Here is a 19,566-nt window from a genome sequence, read left to right on the forward strand (position 1 = left end):
GAAACAGGAGGAAAAAAGAGCGACTTTGTGCTGAGATAAAACAAAAACACACCCCGAGGGGCTTTTACAACCATCCCTTTTGAAAAACTGAAACATGCTTGTGACCTCTCCTCCTTTCTCAATTCTATCATCTCTCTCTTATTACACCATAATCCATCTCACTAGCTGCCTTGCTCTTGATGCATTCTGACTTTCCTCTTTTCTGCCAGCGTATCTGGTTGTTCTTGTGTTTCTTCATGTGCCTCCGGTGGATCAAACGACTGACGAGATACAGAGTATGTGATTGATTTGGCTCACTTCAAATGACAGACATCATTATCAGCCAGCTGCTCACTGCCCAGGAGTGTCCACTTCAAGTGAAATGCAAATGCTAATTCAGCCGCAGACCTACGCTGAAGTATTAACTAGAAGGCTTCAGTTATGATAAGCTTTTGTTTCGAACTTATCAGAGCAGGGTGATGGATATAGAGGGTACTTTTGGCTGAAATGGAACAAAATATTCAAAATTGAGTGTTTTCACTGAAGATATTAACAGCGTTTTCGCTAGCTTACACTGAGGACTTTATATCTACATCGGGAGAGTGTGTGGACAGCTTGACGGGTCAGGCCAGATTTGGGCCAAAATTAAGGAATTAGTTTGGGGTTCAGGGCGTCTTGGTGGAGCAGAGGTCAGCGCTGTCCCCTCACAGTAAGAAGGTTCTGGGTTTGAGCCCCGGCTCGGGCATGGGATCTTTCTGTGTGAGTCTCCATGTTCTCCCTGTTCCTGTGTGGGTTCTCTCTGGTACTCCAGCTTCCTCCCACAGTCCAAAGACATCAAGAGGGGACGAGGCTGATTGATACTCTAAATTGACCGTAGGTGTGACTGTGAGTGTGAATGGTTGTCTGTCTCTATGTTGGCCCTGCGATGGACTGGTGACCTGTCCAGGGTGAACCCAGCCTCTCACCTGAAGGCTACTGGGATAGGCTCCAGCCCCCCGTGACCCTTAATAGGATAAGAAAATGGATGGATGGATGGATGGATGGATGGATGGATGGATGGATGGATGCATGGATGGATGGATGGATGGATGGATGGATGCATGGATGGATGGTTGGGGTTCAGGTCCAGCTCTGTTAGCTCTGCTAGCCAACTAAACATGGTGCTGCTAAGTTCTTTACGAAAAAACAAGGTGAAAAAAAAGGTGTAGCTGTTAGGTGGTACAGTGCAGTGTTTGTCATTTTCTTGACAACACTTGACCCCAACACACCGGCTAGTTTTACAATCACGTCACCTCACAAAGGATGAAGGATGACGTCAACTGAGATGTCCACACCTACTGCAGAGAAATCTACTGCCAGCTTGTTTCCATATTACTTCTATTATGCCAGATTACATTGTTGTAAAGGAATAGAATAAGCGAACCAACATTCGGACTTGCTGTCATGCAGCTACAGTATATTTGTTGGCAAGTGTCTAACCAGCATAACCAGCAAAGCTGTCCCACTGACCATCATGGCAACACTCTCCTGTCACAAGCTCCCTAAAGTGTTGGTGAGCAGTGTTGGGCTGGTTACTTTCAAAAAGTAATTAGTTATAGTTACTAGTTACTTCTCCCAAAAAGTAACTGAGTTCGTAACTGAGTTACTCCACTATGAAAGTAACTAGTTACCAGGGAAAGTAACTATTGCGTTACTCTTTTTCTTTTAAGTTTAAAAATGTCAAAGAATTTGGATTTTTTTTTTTTTTCAGAAAAATCCAGCTGTGGCTGCTTGGACGGCGTGGCTCCGTGTCCTTCTTGGTTAGCGGAGCTCACGTTAACAGTACTTGGCTCGCTATCACCATTAGCGGTGTCAACGGTGTTTCTGGCCACTAGTTTAGTAGGAGCGTGGGCCAATCGAGAGGTGCTTCATTGAATTGGAGTTGCTTACACTGGACGTTGACAGCCTCTTTGCTCTCGCTCTGGGACGACATAACGTCCACTCAACATGTACGTTTTTACCTTTAACCTCCATGAAGTTAAAGTAGTGCCTATGTTTCCATCTTGAAAACGCCGTCTTTCCTCCCGACTTCAGCCTCGCCATCTCTGGTAGTTTGTGTGTGTGTGCTGCTGTGTTTGTGTGTAAGCACCCGCCCACCTGATGTCTCTGGTTGGCTTAACATGAAATCTTACTCTGTCTTAGTCAATCATCATTACTTAGGCGGTTATCTCACTCCTCCCCTCACCCTCACCAAAGGAGAAAAAAAACCACACACACATTTGCGGCTCCTGTGTCTGTGTGAGCTGAGTCGGATGACAACTTCAATGTGTAGCCTCAGTAACGTGTAGTAACGGCGTGTTAGTAACGTTAACGGCGTTGTAACGACAGAGAAAGAAATTAGTTAGATTACCCGTTACTGACGGTGTTACTTTTAACGCAGTTATTCCCATCACTGTTGATGAGTGAGATTTCCTTTGCTACAATACTTCACACATCTGCTCTTTTAATGTGATTCAATTTCCATTGCGGGGGAGGTGAAGACATTTCTATTTGAAATAACCTGTTCATTTCTTTTCTGTGCTTTCTGGTCATATCCCATCTCTGACCTTTGACCTTTTGAGCTGTCTTCTCCTGCAGGGTAAAAAAATAACTACTTTCTTTTTAGTTACACGGAAAACATATTCGGAATCTTGGAGAATCTCTTTTCTAAGAGTCATAAAATGCTTGACACTTTCCAAACTGCCTGAAACTGTTTTAAAAGGGTAAAAGGTGTTAAGAAAAAAGGGCCTTCCTCCATGGAGTGCAGCACAAACACAGAGAAGGACTGAACCGATGCAACCAGGTATCGTAGATTCACTTCCCCTTGTCTTTGTAAGTGCTCCCTAATGTTTTGAGTGTTACTGTGGGATGTATAAAACACATCTCCCTCTCAGTGCATGTAAGTGTTCTCTGGTATTAGTCTTTGTGTGTCTGTGACCATGACAACCAGACAGTTTAGCCTGGGCTCTTACTGCTCGCAGCAGCTAATAAGCAAGAATCAATGTACTGAACTACACTGTCTGGAGCACACTCCAGCAGATGCCTACTTCTTTACTCGGCTGTATTTTCTTCCTCTCATATAGCTTTGCTTCACTGTGTTTGAAACAGAATTTCAAACTGTGTTGGACTTCTTACAGTACAAGACTTCGACTGGCTGATAGCTTTGGCTACATTTATTATGCTCCCCGTTGTGTTTGCGCCCTCTTATCTCTGCAAGAGAGCAGGCATGCAAGCACTGGATGTGATAACAGTCTTAGGTGAACGTACATGGTGTCAGAGAGTTGACGACAGCATTTAAAATGTTCTGATTTATGACAGTAAGTACATCTTCAAAAGGCCCACACAGCCTCATTGATCAATATCACAGAATCCCCTGAATATGCCGTTCGTCTCTGGGACAGCTGATACACAGGTTATTTCCTCTGTGGGTGTAAGATATTGTAAGCTAGAGTGCGACTTCATTCATTCTTCCAGAGAATACTCAATGTCTATAAATTATGCAGGTCTAGACAACAAAACTAAGCAAGCTTATTTCCTGGGAAATAATTCAGCGCCTTACCCATGGGCACAAATATTATATATTTTTGGACCACATGAACATCATGTTCAACATTCAACCTGAGGTCCTTTTTTACTGGGGTGTGTCTTTGCAAGGCAACACTGTGTGTTGCAGTGTAACGTACAGAGCTCGTCATTCAGTGTGTACTTACTGCGCTGGTGGTGCCATCTGTGTCTGTTAGCCTCTTGTGCAGATCAAACCAGACCGTCTGCAAGGAGAAGCACAACAACAACAACAACAACAACAGCAACAACAACATGTCAATCAACAAGACCAACAACGGCAGCTACTACAGCAGCAGCAAGATACTAGTCACATCCCACGGGAGGCATTAGCGGACACACTGAGGGGAGCAGGGACGGACATGAAAGCAGAAGGAAATCAGGGATCAGACAGGAGGAGGTTGTGTATTACCTAAGAGGAATGTATGATAAACAGAAGGTGTTAAATCTGCATGAAGAGCTACACATAAAACAATGATGAGATGCCAAACCTGCATGCTGCTGCTGGATCACTAGCAAGAGCTTGTGCGCTTCATAAAGACGTGTGGCTTACAGTGGCAACTAAAATAGCAGTTGTTGTTTTTTAATGTTGGGGATTTCAGAATGAGAATCAGCTCGTTTGGTCACTTATGTGCGCACATTCAACAAATGTGACACCATTTTTTGGAATGCTCTGTTAGCACTTTCAGGGAAGGACAACGAGCTTCTCTGCTCTGTGCACTTGTTGCCAAGCTTATAAGTGACACACGAAACTGATTTAGAATCAGTTTTGTAGTTAGCATTTCGCCGAAGAAAGACCAGTTCTAGGCCCTGTGATGGACTGGCGACCCGTCCAGGAGCCTCTCGCCAAATGTCAGCTGGGATAGGCTCAACCACCCCCACCCCCCACGACCCTTAACAGATAAGTGGTATAGAAAATGGATGGATGGAAGATAAATTCTACTGTTTTTACGTCTGAACAATAACAGCTGCTCCTTCATTAGAACAGACCTTGGTTCCTAGACCCTTGTGCACTGTAAACTGGTATACAAAACAAAATAAATAATTAAATAAAGGAATGCTACATTATTTTGCTTGTCAGCACGCAGCCCTGGTATCACCTCTACAAGACTTTCCAGGAGAAACACATTTTCTTGTCTGTGGCACACAGACAGCAATAAGTAATGATATTTTGAACCCAAAAGAACAAACAAACTCCACAGGGAGTGCGGAAAAATATGGTGAGAAAATCTGGAAGTGAAATAGAGGCAACATGATTCCGGTACTTTGTGGCTGGTTTGCAGGTGGTGAGATTTTCAGTGTGTTATTACAGAGCAGGGTTGCCAACACACAGCGTTATTTTCATCTCACCAGGCAGCCCATCGTTCAGCGTGTAGCCAGGTTATTATTCATCCAGTAAACAGTCAATGATTCATTCTGATGCAGTGTGATAATATTTCCTTTTCCAGATGCCTGTGCAATCTTAATATGAGAACCATGCAGGTACCACCAGGCCAAACTGGGACAAAGCCATATTCAATAAGCCTTCCAAGAACCACATTTCTCTTTGATTTGATTATTGCCATAATAATGTCTCTTTATCTCTTATCCTCTAGCTTCTTCTGAAAACACACTTTCCAACATAAAGGGTTGTCATCTGTGGAGGAGTCATTTTAGAGCGACTACATTTTTTGCGTCCGAACAGAAAATCTAAACATGGAAAATAACAGCAATTTGGCAAAAGATGTCACCCTCGAAATACCTGTCTCACTGATGGAGCAGAGTTGTTTTTATTTTGAACTGATGCACCAGATCTGTCCGTGCTGTGTCAGCAATATGTTCGGAGGAGTTTCTGAGGAAACTTTAAAGCGGGACTCTCCCCTGGCCTCAGCAGCTGCTCTGCACGGACTATGTCATGGATACACAAGGAATTGACTGACTGTTGTTGAAAAAAATAACACAAAATTGTCTTTCCTCAGATAAAATGAGATATTCACTTGAATTGTTCAAGGAAACGTGCGCTTGTTTGTTCATCGGGCGCGTACATAAAGACGTGAGAGGAGGTTGAAAATATCAGAACCAGTTGTCAGTCATCAAGTCATCACAGGAGGATCTGTTCACATCAGATCCAAGCCGAACCCCCTAAATAAACCTCTCCTTGGATGCATGGAGAATAACTAGTTCATCTTACCTAAGCTCCAGAATCAACGTGACTTTTAATCCCACCACACAAGCCTGCAGAAGTGTTTGGAGAGCTGGGAGACAAATGTTTTGATTTATTAATTTTCTGAAAGAGTCAACATCAGAGGTTGGACTAAATACTTAAATACTTCTAGTCTCACTCCCCACAATCCTACCAGCCAACGAAGGAATGTCAGGGTCATTTGTTGAGTTCAGAACACAACAGCATATCTCCAGTAATAAAATCCCTTTTCACCAAATTTTCCAAAGTGGTGGCAGATCCTCAGTGCCATGCTGCCCGGTGAATATTCTAACGTCACTCTCCAGCACCACTGCCAGTATCAGATGACGCAAAGTCAGCCTGAGATTGACCCGATTTTGTCATCATCCCCGTCGTGCCCAATTATAAATGTCGGAGCAGACGAACGGGTGTCTTTATAGTGTGACATCATCCAAGAAACAGCGATATGACAGGTCATGAGACGCGCAGGCTACGTGTCGTGTGATGTTGACCAATAGAAATGCTCTCTGGCACACAGATGTAAACCTCATGGCAAAGAGAAAGAGGGCTGCTTTATGAGTTTGTATTGTAGTTTGGTACGGAGCTCCTTATGTCACCTTACCCGTTTGTTCCAGCCTGTTTGCCTCCCAGTACTTTTTGAGCTTCTAGTGTTTACTTTGCCGTTTTAGCTTTTAGATTATTTCTTTTGTAAAATAAATTCCTGAGTTACATAAAATCCTGCCTGCTCCCCGTCACTACATTGTGGCCCTGTTTCCACTTCAACCCTGCTGTTATTTTAGGTAATCAGGTCCACAATCGGCGTTTCTTTTTGGATGACAAGACCACCAGCATCACACGCTTCTGTGACTGCGATTGACAGGGCTTTAGTTCACCTCCCTGATAACCAGAACTTTCACAAAGGTCGTGCAAAAACAGTGTAAAACAGCGGGTCTGTTGCAGCACAACAGCGGCTTAATCGGAAGCAGTAAAGTCAAAAGGTTGTGTAGTCCTATCCTGGCATGATTTATGAGTCATTTACTTCCAAATCGAAAGACAAAAGAAATGCTTTCATTTTGCATTTGATAGAAATGTAAACTGACTGATGCCCCGTCGAGTGATCATGCTTATACATCCATCTGTATCCAGAGCTCCCATCTTGAGGGTTTTGATGTCTGTGTGACCGACCTCCTCTATCATAACCTTCATCGTTTTCATTGTTGTTGGTTGTGTGTGTGTGTGTGTGTGTGTGTGTGTGTGTGTGTGTGTGTGTGTGGGGGAGGGGGGTTACTTGACCGCAAGATGCCAGTTTGAGTTTAGCTTCTTGATTAGAGGGAAAAGACGATAACAATAAACCATCCATCACTACAACATTCACTGCTGTCCAAGTCTTCACTGCTGTCTAAACATGTACAATCAGTGGACCGTGAGAAGACGTGAGTGTAAACAGTCACTAAAAGGGGTAATGGGCTCTCTGGGGGGCTTCAGGGTCACAGGTGATTATTGATTCACTTTTCCTTAGAAGAGATGCTTCAATCTTTTCTGCTGAAATGGAGGTGACACAGTTGAGAGTAACACTTCTACCTAAACACTGGCAATCTGTTAGACGTGAATCGAATTAGCATCCTGGCCCAAGGTCTGAGGTGTATTCACACAAACGCTACTCCTGAGACAGCTTGAGCTCCGCTGGGCTCAACAGGAGGAAGAGGGTAAGAGGAAAATGGAGGAACAGAAAAAAGGATGGAGGATGAAGAGGCATTTGGGACTAAAGAGGTGCCACACAGAGGAAGAGTGAACATGTGTGCTGTTTGTTGATTTTTCATTTTCTCTAACCCAATTCCTTATACATATTCCTTATCCCCGTCCCCCTTCGCCTCTACATTAACCCCGCTTCTTTCCTTTCTTCTCCTCCTTTTTACGGACTGTTGCTTTTAGTATGTTGTTTTAGCCTCACCCAATTGGCCAATATAGAAGATCTTGAAGTTTTATGCCCTCCCCATGAAGAAGAGAAGAGCACAAGATTACTGGCTGCATGCAGAGTTCAGAGACAAGAAAGATTTGCGCCACGTTTCAGTCAGTCAGTCTGGCTGAATTCAGTCTGTAGAGTAACATGGTCTTATTCCTTATTACATGAGCGGGTATCGGTGCAGGTACGTTGGCGGATGGTGGCGCTGCTAATGTGTGTGAATGTGTGCATGTATTGAATATGTGTGAGTAACGGTGGTCAGCGGATGCAGTCGGGGCCGTGCAGAGAGTAAACTTCTCACTGATGATGAAACGCCAGCGCTCATTGGTTCTAGCATCCTGGCTCAAGCTTCTACCCTCCATGCGTTGGTTGTGAGTTTGAGTCCAGTGCTTGTCTATACAGTGCAGGATGTGCAGGCACATGCGTACCCCCCCCCCATTCATTTTTGTGTTTTTCTAATATATGTGCAGTCTTCATGTTGTGTTATGTATGTAAATATTTATTGATTCATTTATTTGTGGCTGGCCTTTGTCTCAAAAACGTGATGTGTGTGTTTGTGTGTGCAGTCCTTGCCTTATTCTCCAATCGTCCGATTAGCTCAGCCAGACGGTTGATCTGAGCCTCAAGACCTTCTTTCCTGACCTCCACTGCACCTGCAAGAAACACACACACACACACACACACACACACACACACACACACACACACACACACACACACACACACACAACTCAATTACATTTATTAAAATACATCTTGAAAGCAAAACTACCCAGCTGTCATTTAATTTCCTCGTGTCATATTCATGAGCTTCAGAATAAACAGTTCATCCATGAATATCTGCCATATTTATTTCAACAACAAATGAAACCCAACCCAGGCTGCCTTTCCCCTGTGTCATTTGCATCTGTTTCACATCATGTTAGCCACCTGATGATTGTTGGTGTGGATTTTTAGCGTGATATCATTTTCTATGAAGTTCAGAAATTCCCATATGCAGATGACGTGTTGCCTGCACGTTCGGTCGCTCTCTTTGTGAAACAGCGTTGGACTACTTCAGATGTCAGTGAAACCAGAAATCAGGTTATACACATGGATGGGATTAGGAGCTGTGTTATGGGTAATTACACTGCACATGACACATCATAAGCACAGTAAACACTATCTTTGCTCTTGTTTTTAATGTCTCTCTCTTTCCATTTCCCTTCTTTCACCGTTGATATTTCATGAACAGTGGGAGTTACAAAGTGGCTATTAAATAAGCAATTACCTCTGTTTATATGAAGGAACTTGGCCTGTTCAAAGACAGTCAGGAAATGGATGAACGAGAAGTCAGTTCCTTTGAGATTCTTTATTTAATTGGCCTGCTGAAGTGTGATTTTTTAAATTTTGATTTATTTATTTTTTTGCATGTCCAACCACACTCAGCTTTTATATTTAGCTTGGACCTTTAAGGAACTCTGTGTAGGATTTGGCCAGCTGTCGAGTTCATACATCATACTCCACGATCTCAGGGGAGCATATTAAAGGAAGTTGAGGCGTATACAGTAATACCCTCACTTTAAGAGTTCACCCAAGATGGAACGAAGGAACTGAAGTACAGCGGCTCAGGTTTGTTGTGGTAAGGAGGAAGCTGAAACAGAAGCTGAAACACTAAATTTATGCTCCAGCGCTCACCTACAGTAGGCACTGACACAACTGCAGGTAAAAGTGACTGGAACGAGTCTCCCCAGGGTGCCTGGGCTCCCACAGGGTAAGGAGAAACAAGATTCTTCATTAGCGGTGGGACAAAGTGTCACGCAATCCAAATTTGCTACATAAAAACGTGACTATTTGTGTTGTTGAGAGGAAAGACTGGACACCAGGTCATATAAATCCATCTGTTCATACTCCTGTCGGTTTTGGTGACTCATGAACTTACATGGGTCAGTAGGTGGAGCAGGCCAAAAACAACGAGATTCAAACCTTTATTTTAAGTCCATCAGTTTTCATTTGATACAATGTCGAGTCACAGACAGTGAAAAAGACCACAGTGGAAACTCAGAGGAATGTCAGCTGAAACTGTTAGAAGGTGAACCATGGAGGTTTTTCATCACGGTTTGAATTCGGTTCACTTTTTCTTCCATGTTTGTTACTGTAGATGAAAATGCTAATTTTCCAAATTCAGAGCGAGGAACGTCAGCATAGTCACCTCTGGATGACACGTATCTTTATCTCAGCTTCAGGACAGATGTGTATTCTTTTGTTGGTTTATTAGGCACAAAAGAATGACATTTGTCATGGGTTTTTGTGTTAAATCAACTATCCAGGAACAACTGTACACCTGGTCTAAGTTGACCACACTTTACCTTTATTGTTTGTCTCATGTCTACGCCCGGTTTTTGGCACCACGGATTCATCGGTGTGCTCCCACCTATGGATCTCATCATTCTTTTAATAGACTGTTATAGAGAAGAGGTCAGAGCAACTGTGGTGTCACCCGCTGAAGCTGAAGCTGAAGCTGAAATTGTAGATGAGGTGAATGTTACGGCCTTGAGCCGTAAGGCTTGTTTCTCCCCTCCCTTGTGTTTCCTTTGCCTTACAGAGAAGCATCCATCCCCACCCTTTCAGGTCCCTTGAGATCCCCAGCAGCTGATTGGTGCAGGGCCCCATCAATGGGAGAGCAACAGCTCCAGGACGAACTATAAAGGCTCAGTTCACACCGAAAGACAGCATGAATATAATGCAGCTTTTGGTTTTGTATTAGAGAATAATGTGTGTGTGTGTGTGTGTGTGTGTGTGTGTGTGTGTGTGTGTGTGTGTGTGTGTGTTACCCAGATTTGGGCCAGGGTAAGGAGGATTACTGATTTTGTTTGTCTGCACTTACTTTAGGGTTTTTTGTCACTTTGTTTCGACAAACTAGGTTTAGGTTTGCTGTTCACTTGTACTTCAGTTTTATCACTCATCACTAGAGCAGTCAGTTAGGCTTTTGTTTTCGGAATATTTGATTGTTGCTGTTCACGTATCAGCTTAGCCATTAGAAAGTTAGAGCCGTTTATTTTAAGGAGTCCTCTTTTTGTTATATTTGTTTACTGATTTGACAGCACCTGGCGGCCCTTTTCCATTGGTTTTGTTATTAATTTCCACCCGCAAAAATACCACGACAATTTTTCAATCCACACATCGGGTTGTGTGTGTTACTTTCCTTTTCCCTCCTACGAGCTGGGTTTATAACAGTGAAGATATTTGGATGAGAGCTGGAGATGGATGGAAGCAACTATGGTAGCAACTAAAGCATCCCTGGCTTTATTTTCTGTTTTATTACCTCAGAGAATTGGAGACCATGTTGTCAGTGGCACTGGTTCATCTCTCTGAATGAGAGGTGTAGCATGGCCTGAAGAATCTGATACATTTGGGAGAAGATCTGTTTTTTACAGCAAAAAAATGTCATCACGTTTACATTGGATTTGCCTTGGCTTGTTCTCTCTCTCTCTCTCTCTCTCTCTCTCTCTCTCTCTTTCTCGTCTGGACTATAACTTGAACATCTTCACTGCACTGAAAGAGATTTTGCACCCATGTTTCTCTTCGTCTCCTCCTCCTCTGTCTCCTTCCTCCCCCATTCTTGAGCCACCGCCCTCTGTCTATCCCCTGATGGCTCCCCCACTGCTAATTAAAGAGTTGGCGGCGCCACTCTTCATTAAAAGCTTTAACAGCCAGTCAATTAGGAGCTACCTCCCTCCACCCCAAACACACACACACACACACACACACACACACACACACACACACACACACACACACACACACACACACACACACACACTCTCACCTAAACCAGAGTCTGTAACCATGGAGACACTTTGAGATAAAAGCCCAGTGGTCATTTGGATGGACTTAGAAAATAAGTGTCCCAGTCAATTATAGAAGTGTGTGAGGATTTACATCCTTCACATTAGGCTGCAAGGTCAGGTTACGGGGGTCTCTATTGACGTTCTCCTCAATTAAACCTGATTTGAGTTGTTCTAGATTCATCTAATTTAACCCACCATCATGTGACAGCCAGTATTTAAATGTTTTTACAGGAATCGTGGAGAAAAAAATACAGTTGCATGTCTCAAATTAGGAGGCGGACAGTTGTTGTTGTTGTTGTTGATGTTCCCATCTGAGAGTTTACAAATATTTTTTATATCATAACTTTGTAAATCCAGTGACATGCCAGTGAGGTAGAAAAAATAGGAATCTTTTCATATCAAAAATGCGTTAGAACATTGGTGTTTTGCAGAATAAATCATCCGTTGACTGAGGATGGTGGGTCTGGTTAGACTGTAGCCTTGATGGTATTCGGTCTATTTGGATGTTGCTTTGTAAATTCGCCCTCTTGGGCGTCTAAAATGAAGTCAAGCCCTACAGCACATTCTGCTTCTCACCTTGACCAAGGAGGTGGCGTTTTTTTTTTGTGAAGACTCTCAGCAGGATGAAACAAACAAATGCGAGGCTATGAAGACTGTCGCTAGATGGAGGACAGGTTAGTCATCGCGCCACCTGGTGTAAACTTGAAATGAAAATGAAGTTTTATCACACTTTGATGAAATCCCCTGAGTAAGTTGACCAGAACACCTTCAGAGCATGGAGACTGCTTTAATCGGACTCCACATGATCAGATCTTTTCTAAACATCACGCGTTTGATGACGATTAAGACCTGAAAACAGCTGCAAGCTGAATAGAAGTCATAGTCACAGCGCCACCTAGTGGATACAGGTGGAAGTGATGCAGTGGATATATGCGTCTGCTCCTTCCTGGAAATTCAAAACAATATCAGGTTTCACCTCCTGTTCGCTCTTGTGTGATGTCAGTGGGGAGAGACTCAATTGAAGTTCCCAGAGAAATCACTGCATTTACTGGAAAGCAAGTTATCTGTTTGCATCTTATTTTCTGTTCCTTACCGAAAACATCTTTAGGACTGATCGCATCTTTGGTTCAAGAAAATCCTATTGTCTCCCACGTCAATCAGTCTGAACAGATGGGAGAACACGTGGAACTCGTTCTTTTCTCTGTCGCAGTCACATAAAATACCCAGCTGAGAACATACAAAGGAACACTGTATATAACGCACATTTACTTACATGTCAGATAAAGGTGTTAAGTGGTAGCGCAGTATACACAAATTACTGACGGAGTGCTGAAGACTCACTTTCCATCCACGCAGAAATGAAGAGAAAAACAAAGCCCAAGATCCTGCATTACAAGCTGCTCCCAGTTGCTTTACACCCCCCCCCCCCCATTGATTGGAAGGGTTGTGAACATAGTGTCAATGGATGAAAGCGAGTTTTACTGCAGTTTTAACCTTTAATTCAAGGCATCACATTTAAATCCCTTTACTTTCCCAGTTATCCAGTTAGGAAACAATGTCAGCGGCACAATGAAACCAGACCAGCACTTCAACACCATGATAGACAGAGAGAGAGAGAGAGAGAGAGAGAGAGAGAGAGAGAGAGAGAGGGGTGCTAGGATACAGCTGGTCCTGGATGTTCTTCATTGTTAAGTCCTCATCCTCAAAGTCTTCTCTTATATCATTAAACTGGACTACAGAGGAAGCACACAGAAAAATCATCAGTGTTAAACACCATCGCATTTACCAAGAAACCGCTGACATGTCGTGTTTGTCCTCGTCAGTTAAGCAGCCCCGTATTGGCTGGGTGCAACCTTATCTTTATTTCTAGCCACACAAAAAAAGAAATGGGACACTGGTCATCTTGAGTCCGACCACCCACCTGACCTACTCTATGTAACCAGACACCTACTGAATCAGAGGCTACGAGGCAGGTTCATGCACAGCATCATCATCGATAAGCGATGGCAGAAAGGAAGAAGCGAAGACTTCCTGGCTTTCATGAGCGTGGAAAAGTTAAGAATGACAAAAAAGAAGAGGAGCAATTGTCTGATGAATTGATGGAGGTCATAGCGGCAGTTACACCGAGAGATGATCATCCTAAATTTCTTTCTTCACAAGCTCGAGAGACAGACGACGGCCATCTTTGAGCGTCTGTTACAGTGCAACATAGGACGGCCATTTTTAGCCATGACCAAAAACATCACCGGGCGTACTCACCTCTCATCAGAGGAGCAGCACATTAAAGCCTCACACGGACATTTCTCCTCATCAAAGTCAGTGTGTAGTATCCATGAAACAGATTTCAGTGGAACATTTTTACCTTTGAACAACTGCTGCTAAGAACCAAATCCTACACAAAAAACAACTATAAAACTCATCTAAGACGGACTCCTGTTGTTCAAGTTGCTGTTGGTAACCTCCTGTGGCAGCCACATTGATCCAAGCTATGTGCATCACATTCTAAGATTTATCAGCTCCCTATAGCTGACCAAGTCAATGGTGTGACTTCAGTAGCACAGAACACACACATTAAGAATCCAGCGAACGACAAAACCTTTGTTATTTCAACTGCGTTCTGTTAAGAGCGAGAGAGGCACAGATGCATCTGAGGGGAGATCAAGGCTATTTAAAAGAGAGGCAACACTGAAATGTCAGTTATGTCTTAAATTACACTCTTAGCGTGTGCGAAGTCTATGATCTTGAGCACGTGCACGCACAGTTTAAACTTAAGTCTGTGTGTGTGTGTGTGTGTGTGTGTGTGAAAGATCGGCAGCTAATTTCCAATCCAAACTCTTCAGTAGAGTGACAGATGCACACAGAGGAGAGATGTGTCGAGTGTTGCACACAGTTTCAATAAAGGTTTGGCTGCTCAACATAAAGATGGTGGTGGATATTTTTAGCAACAACCCGCCCCCCACACCCCCCCCCATGCACCCCGCCCCCCAACCCTCCTTTATTCTTTGTTTCTAGCCCCTCATCTCCCACTCCCTGCAGCTTTCAGCTCTTCTCTCGTTCCCTGCCCTGTTTATCTTCTTGGAGAATCTTCTCAGATCAATGTGCGCGCACACACACACACACACACACACACACACACACACACACACACACACACACATTTCTTCAAACTATATTACACACACACACTATATATATAGTGGGCTGGAGAGTAATTCTGGACTAATTCATACACGTTGAGCGAGGTGGGATGGAGGAGTGACGCAAGAGTGGATTTAGGAGTGATTAATCAATCGACTCGTGCAGGCTCAAGACAAAGCACATCAGACAATGAGGGCTCAGCTGTCAGGGCTGCTTCAGAGTGGGGGGGCTAAAATACAGTGAAACTCTTTGGTCAATAAAGAACATATAGAAAAAAGGTTTCTCTTTTTGTCAAGTATTTTTTCTTATGTAGCTGCGACGATAATTTCAGAATACTTTGCAGGGACATGATTGAGAATCATAGACTTCAAGTAATGGACGTAGCTTCCGGGTCTGAAAATGTGATTTAACCTGCTTTCTCTTTCATGGCCAACAGGGGGTGATGCCATTCATTGAAATTTTGTATACTGAGAAAGGACCTGATTTATTACTTCAATAATCCTCTTATCAAAGCAATAATGCATCCAAAATGTGTATTTTGCCTTTCAAGTACTCATAAATACATTCCTTCAGCTCACAATGATTTTTTTTCCCCCTGCATCCTGGAGTCACAACGCGATGGTGTAAAATGTCTTTGTCTCAAGGGGTCTCTCTGCGAGTGCACAAAATTCCCTTTTGAGGTGAGTTATCACTTTAATGACTCAGTCTGTAGTTTCGAGTCTTCCTCTATACATCATGATTTCATTTCATAAATTATTGTCCCCTTCAGAGCTCAGTACTACAGGATAAAGCGCGATACGCTTCGCAAGGTGGCTGCTTTGGGATTGACACGTCACTACCAGAGCACAGCTTCCCATTCTCATCTCTTCTTGCTTCAGTCAAAGCTCGTGCTCTACAAACAGGTGGCGACGTCCACCTCTTTTATTCAGCCCTTTGTGTGTGTGTGTGTGTGTGTGTGTGTGTGTTTGTGTGTGTGTCTAAAGTATTTCTGCTGGCTGTGAAATAAGCAGAATTTCATAAAAAGTAGACAAACCATAAATCGTGGAGAACACACTATAATGGAGTGTTGTTGCTGTTTTTTTTTAGTGTTGGTTAAAGATTAGCGATCTTGTTAAATTCATTTTTGTTCTCTTCTATAAAAGGTGTGTGCAGACCAACATAAAGCAAAATTTCCTTTAAAAAAAAATGTAATCGAGTCAAGCAGACCACAACGGTTTGGTCCAGTATTACTAAAATGTATCATCGTGGCTTGGAGGCTGCACAACGACCAGATGGGAAATGCTGCAATCAAGCTTTCTCCTTCAGCTGACGGCTTCCGTCCAGCGACTCTAATGGAGAAGAGCTGCTGGTGTGATGATAGCGTGAAGTCAAACCTGATGACGTCGATTGTCACCAAGAGCTGCCACATTTAAACGTGTGTGTGTGTGTGTGTGTTTTTGCTGCACGCTGACATTTTAGTGCTCATTCCAGTCAAACTCCAACACCTCTGGTACATTACCATCCATTACCATCTGTCACATGCTTCCTGGGTGCCATTGGGCCCTCGAGCCACAAAAACACCATTACTTGTAATTTTTATTTTCATATCTGTGTCTGGCTCGCTCAGTGGCCTTTCCTGACCCGCTATAAGCTCAGACATATGTTCATACACCTGTCCGACAGGTGACAGATGCTGTGATTCAGGAAGAAAACCAACTGTCTGAAGATTCTGTCGGTAGGAGCTGTCGTCTTTGTAGCCAGCCGACATGAATCAATACTTCTCCTATGCAGCACTGGAACTGAAGCGCTCCGGAAAACTCGGTCAAGATCAGACCAATGCAAACCATCACACGACTTTTAAGTGCCTCTTGTATTTAACCTACCAGTCTTTCTGCCTGAGAACAGATGAACTAGGAAAAGGAAGGTTTTAAGTACTGCTAACAAGAGGTAATTACTTTTTTGTGCTGTCACTATCATAAAATCAAGTAAAATCATTTATTTCTAGAACTCAGCAAAAAAGCAAAGAAGTCTTAGAAGCACAACTTTGGTCAGGAGGATGTATTCACATAAGATAGAGCTCATCTTGTCTCATCTGATCGCTTCTCATCATACAACTCTTATCTAACAATATTACAATACCAATGTAAACTTACTGAGGAATTTCTCCACACGTAAACATGCTTCTAATCAAAGTTTTTCCTCAAAAACATGGTTTCATGATGAGGGAGAAATCTTCTGTTTGTGCTGAGCTCTTCTTGTTTGAAGAGATGAGATGAGATGAGATGAGATAATCCTGTCCAAAATAAAAATGTACAATCTAATCATTCCAAATTTGTGTTTAGGGTCATAATGTTAGATTATTCGGTTTATTCAAAATCCCATTTGCGTTGAGAACACCTACATGCGTTCAGTGTGCTCTCCACAGCGTTTACTGGAGGCAACTTTATTACCCAGCAGCACATTGGTTGTGTTTTATTGGATCTCTCTGCCATCATCGGCTGCCTGGGTCTTCTTACACTCATATAATGTCCCTCAACACGCGTCTGGGTCGGGGTCAAGGGCCACATATCCTGAAGTGAGCCATTTAATGGAAATAAAGCTCAACTTCAAGGAAATAGATCTTTTTTATTCTTTCATGAGGACAGGCCAATCAATAATTTAATAGGAAAGACAGGCAGCTCGGGGGTATAAAGCACCCAGCAGCGACTAATCCTGGTGGTGTCATGACGTACATGAAATACCGTGGAGTACATTATGGTGGTTAAACGGGGACCCATTATACTTCTTAAAATATATCATGCACTTCTGCCATAGCTTATATTTTACTGCTAACAGGAGACAACTTCCAAAAAGGGGGAGAGCTGTTATCAGGTCTTACAATCCAGCGTTAACCATCCATTTGCACTGTTTCAAGCTGATCTGTGACCTCAGAGAGCTGCACTGTGGTCAGGGAGTCGCTGCATCAGACACGTCTTAGTGTCTTAATGCCGTCCGACTCGTTGTGGTCGCGGTGCTCTCCACTCCCTGCCTTTAAACATTAGCATTTCTGCACGTTACTGTCAGCAGCAGAATAAGGTTTAAAGTGTCAGGTGAAAACAAGGGTTTACTTTTGTCCTTCAATCTGGGATCATGGTGGAGGATGTGTTTTTAGAGGTATCAGATGGAGAGTAAACAGTTCTTCAGCAGCGCGCTGTCGAAATCACAAGGCTGTTTGACATCCAGTGTCAGCCTCTCTACATCGCTGAGCAAGACATGCCTTCGAACACTAAGATTTACTGAAACGACTGCTTGGTGTCACTTAACTGCACTCTTGAGGCCATAAATCTTAATGACTAATAACCCCCATAAACTTAACTTAAGCTTTATGATCAAGACTGTGCTGTGTGTGTGTGTGTGTGTGTGTGTGTAGCACTTTATGGCAGAATCACTGTGTCCCCACATAACCCCACATCAACCATCATGAGGTTTCTCAGCTGTTGTAGGGTTACCCTTTATATATATATATATTAGGGTTTATATGTATATAAACATGTTACATTAAGACTTAGGTAACCCTTCAACTAAACCCAAAATTTAAGGTTTTCAGCTGAAAATGAACAAAGTCCAATATCTGGAAGTCTGAATAATGGCGTTATATTCTGCGCATGTTCTCTAGGCTCCACTGTGGCATTCAACACAGAGGTTGAACAGTGAACAGTCAAGGGTGAGGTGTCGTCACGGTGACATGATGATGAAAATTGGGCATTTCTGGAACGTTCAGTTCTTAAAACACACACACACACACACAAAAGACACATGCACAACAGACACGCACACAAAAGACAAGTAAAGTATTAGCAGCAACAGTCAAATAAACTCAGATTGATTGTTGCAATCACTAGATTGCTCTTTTTGGCAATAATTTAAAGGTTGTTTCCTTAAAGACATCAATAAAACCAATATAACTAAATGAGCGTTTCCATCCTCGGGGCAAATAATAATTAAAGAGTGAGAAGAATTAGGCTGTTAACTGCAGGGTCGTTCATGCCATTATTATTGCTGTCTCCAAACATGATGTCCTGTCCTGATACCAGGAGGAAGCGGATATTTCAGGCCAGCAATTACAAAATCAAAGTGGAAACAAACGGTTGCTTGGGTTTCAAATCCATTTAAACCCTCAGTGTGGACTACAGCTTTACCAAAAGGATCCACAACCACTTCACCATGCAAATCTGTCAGTGTGGTCAGTTAATTAGAGAAATAAAACATGGACAATGCCAATAAGATTCCTGAGTGTTTAAACCCACTTAAGTACTGCTATAGTACTACATCAGCCCTCTGCTAGAACCTGTTAGCCTCTCGCCAAGGATGCCACGCACGTTGGATAATCAAAAGTGCTTCTGTGAGGATGTGACGGTGTTCCTCACACTGACTTGTTGACGGTGGGTCACGTTCCAACCCTGCTGATCACAGTTTAAATGACACACTGACCATGAAACAACAACATCAAACACCTTTGACTGTCACGTCAATAAGAGCCTGTGAGCTGTGATTGATTAGGCTGGCCTTAAACGCCCTCTCTGCGCCAAGCTCTCGCTCAATCATTTATTCTTATGTTCAACTCCTCAATAAAATTTCTGGTATGATAAAGTTGTGCCTTATCTCAAAAACCTTTGAAGTGTCATTTTTTTCAACTCCCAATTTCTTGGAGTGGGTGCTAAGTGTCGAGGCGAACGAGTGAGTGCTGCAGCGCAAACCATCAGCTGGTGAAGGAAGCGCGAGGGAGAATAATGAGAGTCTCGTACATCCTCAAGGAGAATTCAGTCTAAATCAATTTATGTCTGTTTTAGCAACCCTACCATTCTCACACACACACACACACACACACACACACACACACACACACACACACACACACACACACACACACACACACACACACACACACACCACAGAAG

General features: G+C 43.1%; 1 protein-coding gene across 4 annotated transcripts in view; it reads right to left on the bottom strand.

Annotated features, from left to right (window-relative positions):
- The window catches only part of necab2 (N-terminal EF-hand calcium binding protein 2), a 103,872-nt gene that overhangs the window by 24,258 nt on the left and 60,048 nt on the right, over window positions 1-19,566 (bottom strand). The window contains exons 8-9 of one of the 4 annotated variants that reach the window (XM_086208451.1): window positions 8,256-8,329; window positions 3,708-3,764 (exon numbers count right to left, since the gene is read on the bottom strand). In XM_086208451.1, coding sequence (XP_086064577.1) covers window positions 3,708-3,764; window positions 8,256-8,329 — 131 coding nt within the window. Of the gene's footprint in view, window positions 1-3,707; window positions 3,765-8,255; window positions 8,336-19,566 lie in introns of all 4 variants that reach the window. The other 3 variants (XM_086208450.1, XM_086208453.1, XM_086208452.1) reach the window with 3 other exon arrangements.

This window comes from Aulostomus chinensis, chromosome 7, assembly GCF_037954235.1.
Source record: "Aulostomus chinensis isolate RoL2024-O1b breed Wild chromosome 7, RoL_Achi_v1.0, whole genome shotgun sequence".
Taxonomy (NCBI): Eukaryota; Metazoa; Chordata; class Actinopteri; order Syngnathiformes; family Aulostomidae; genus Aulostomus; species Aulostomus chinensis.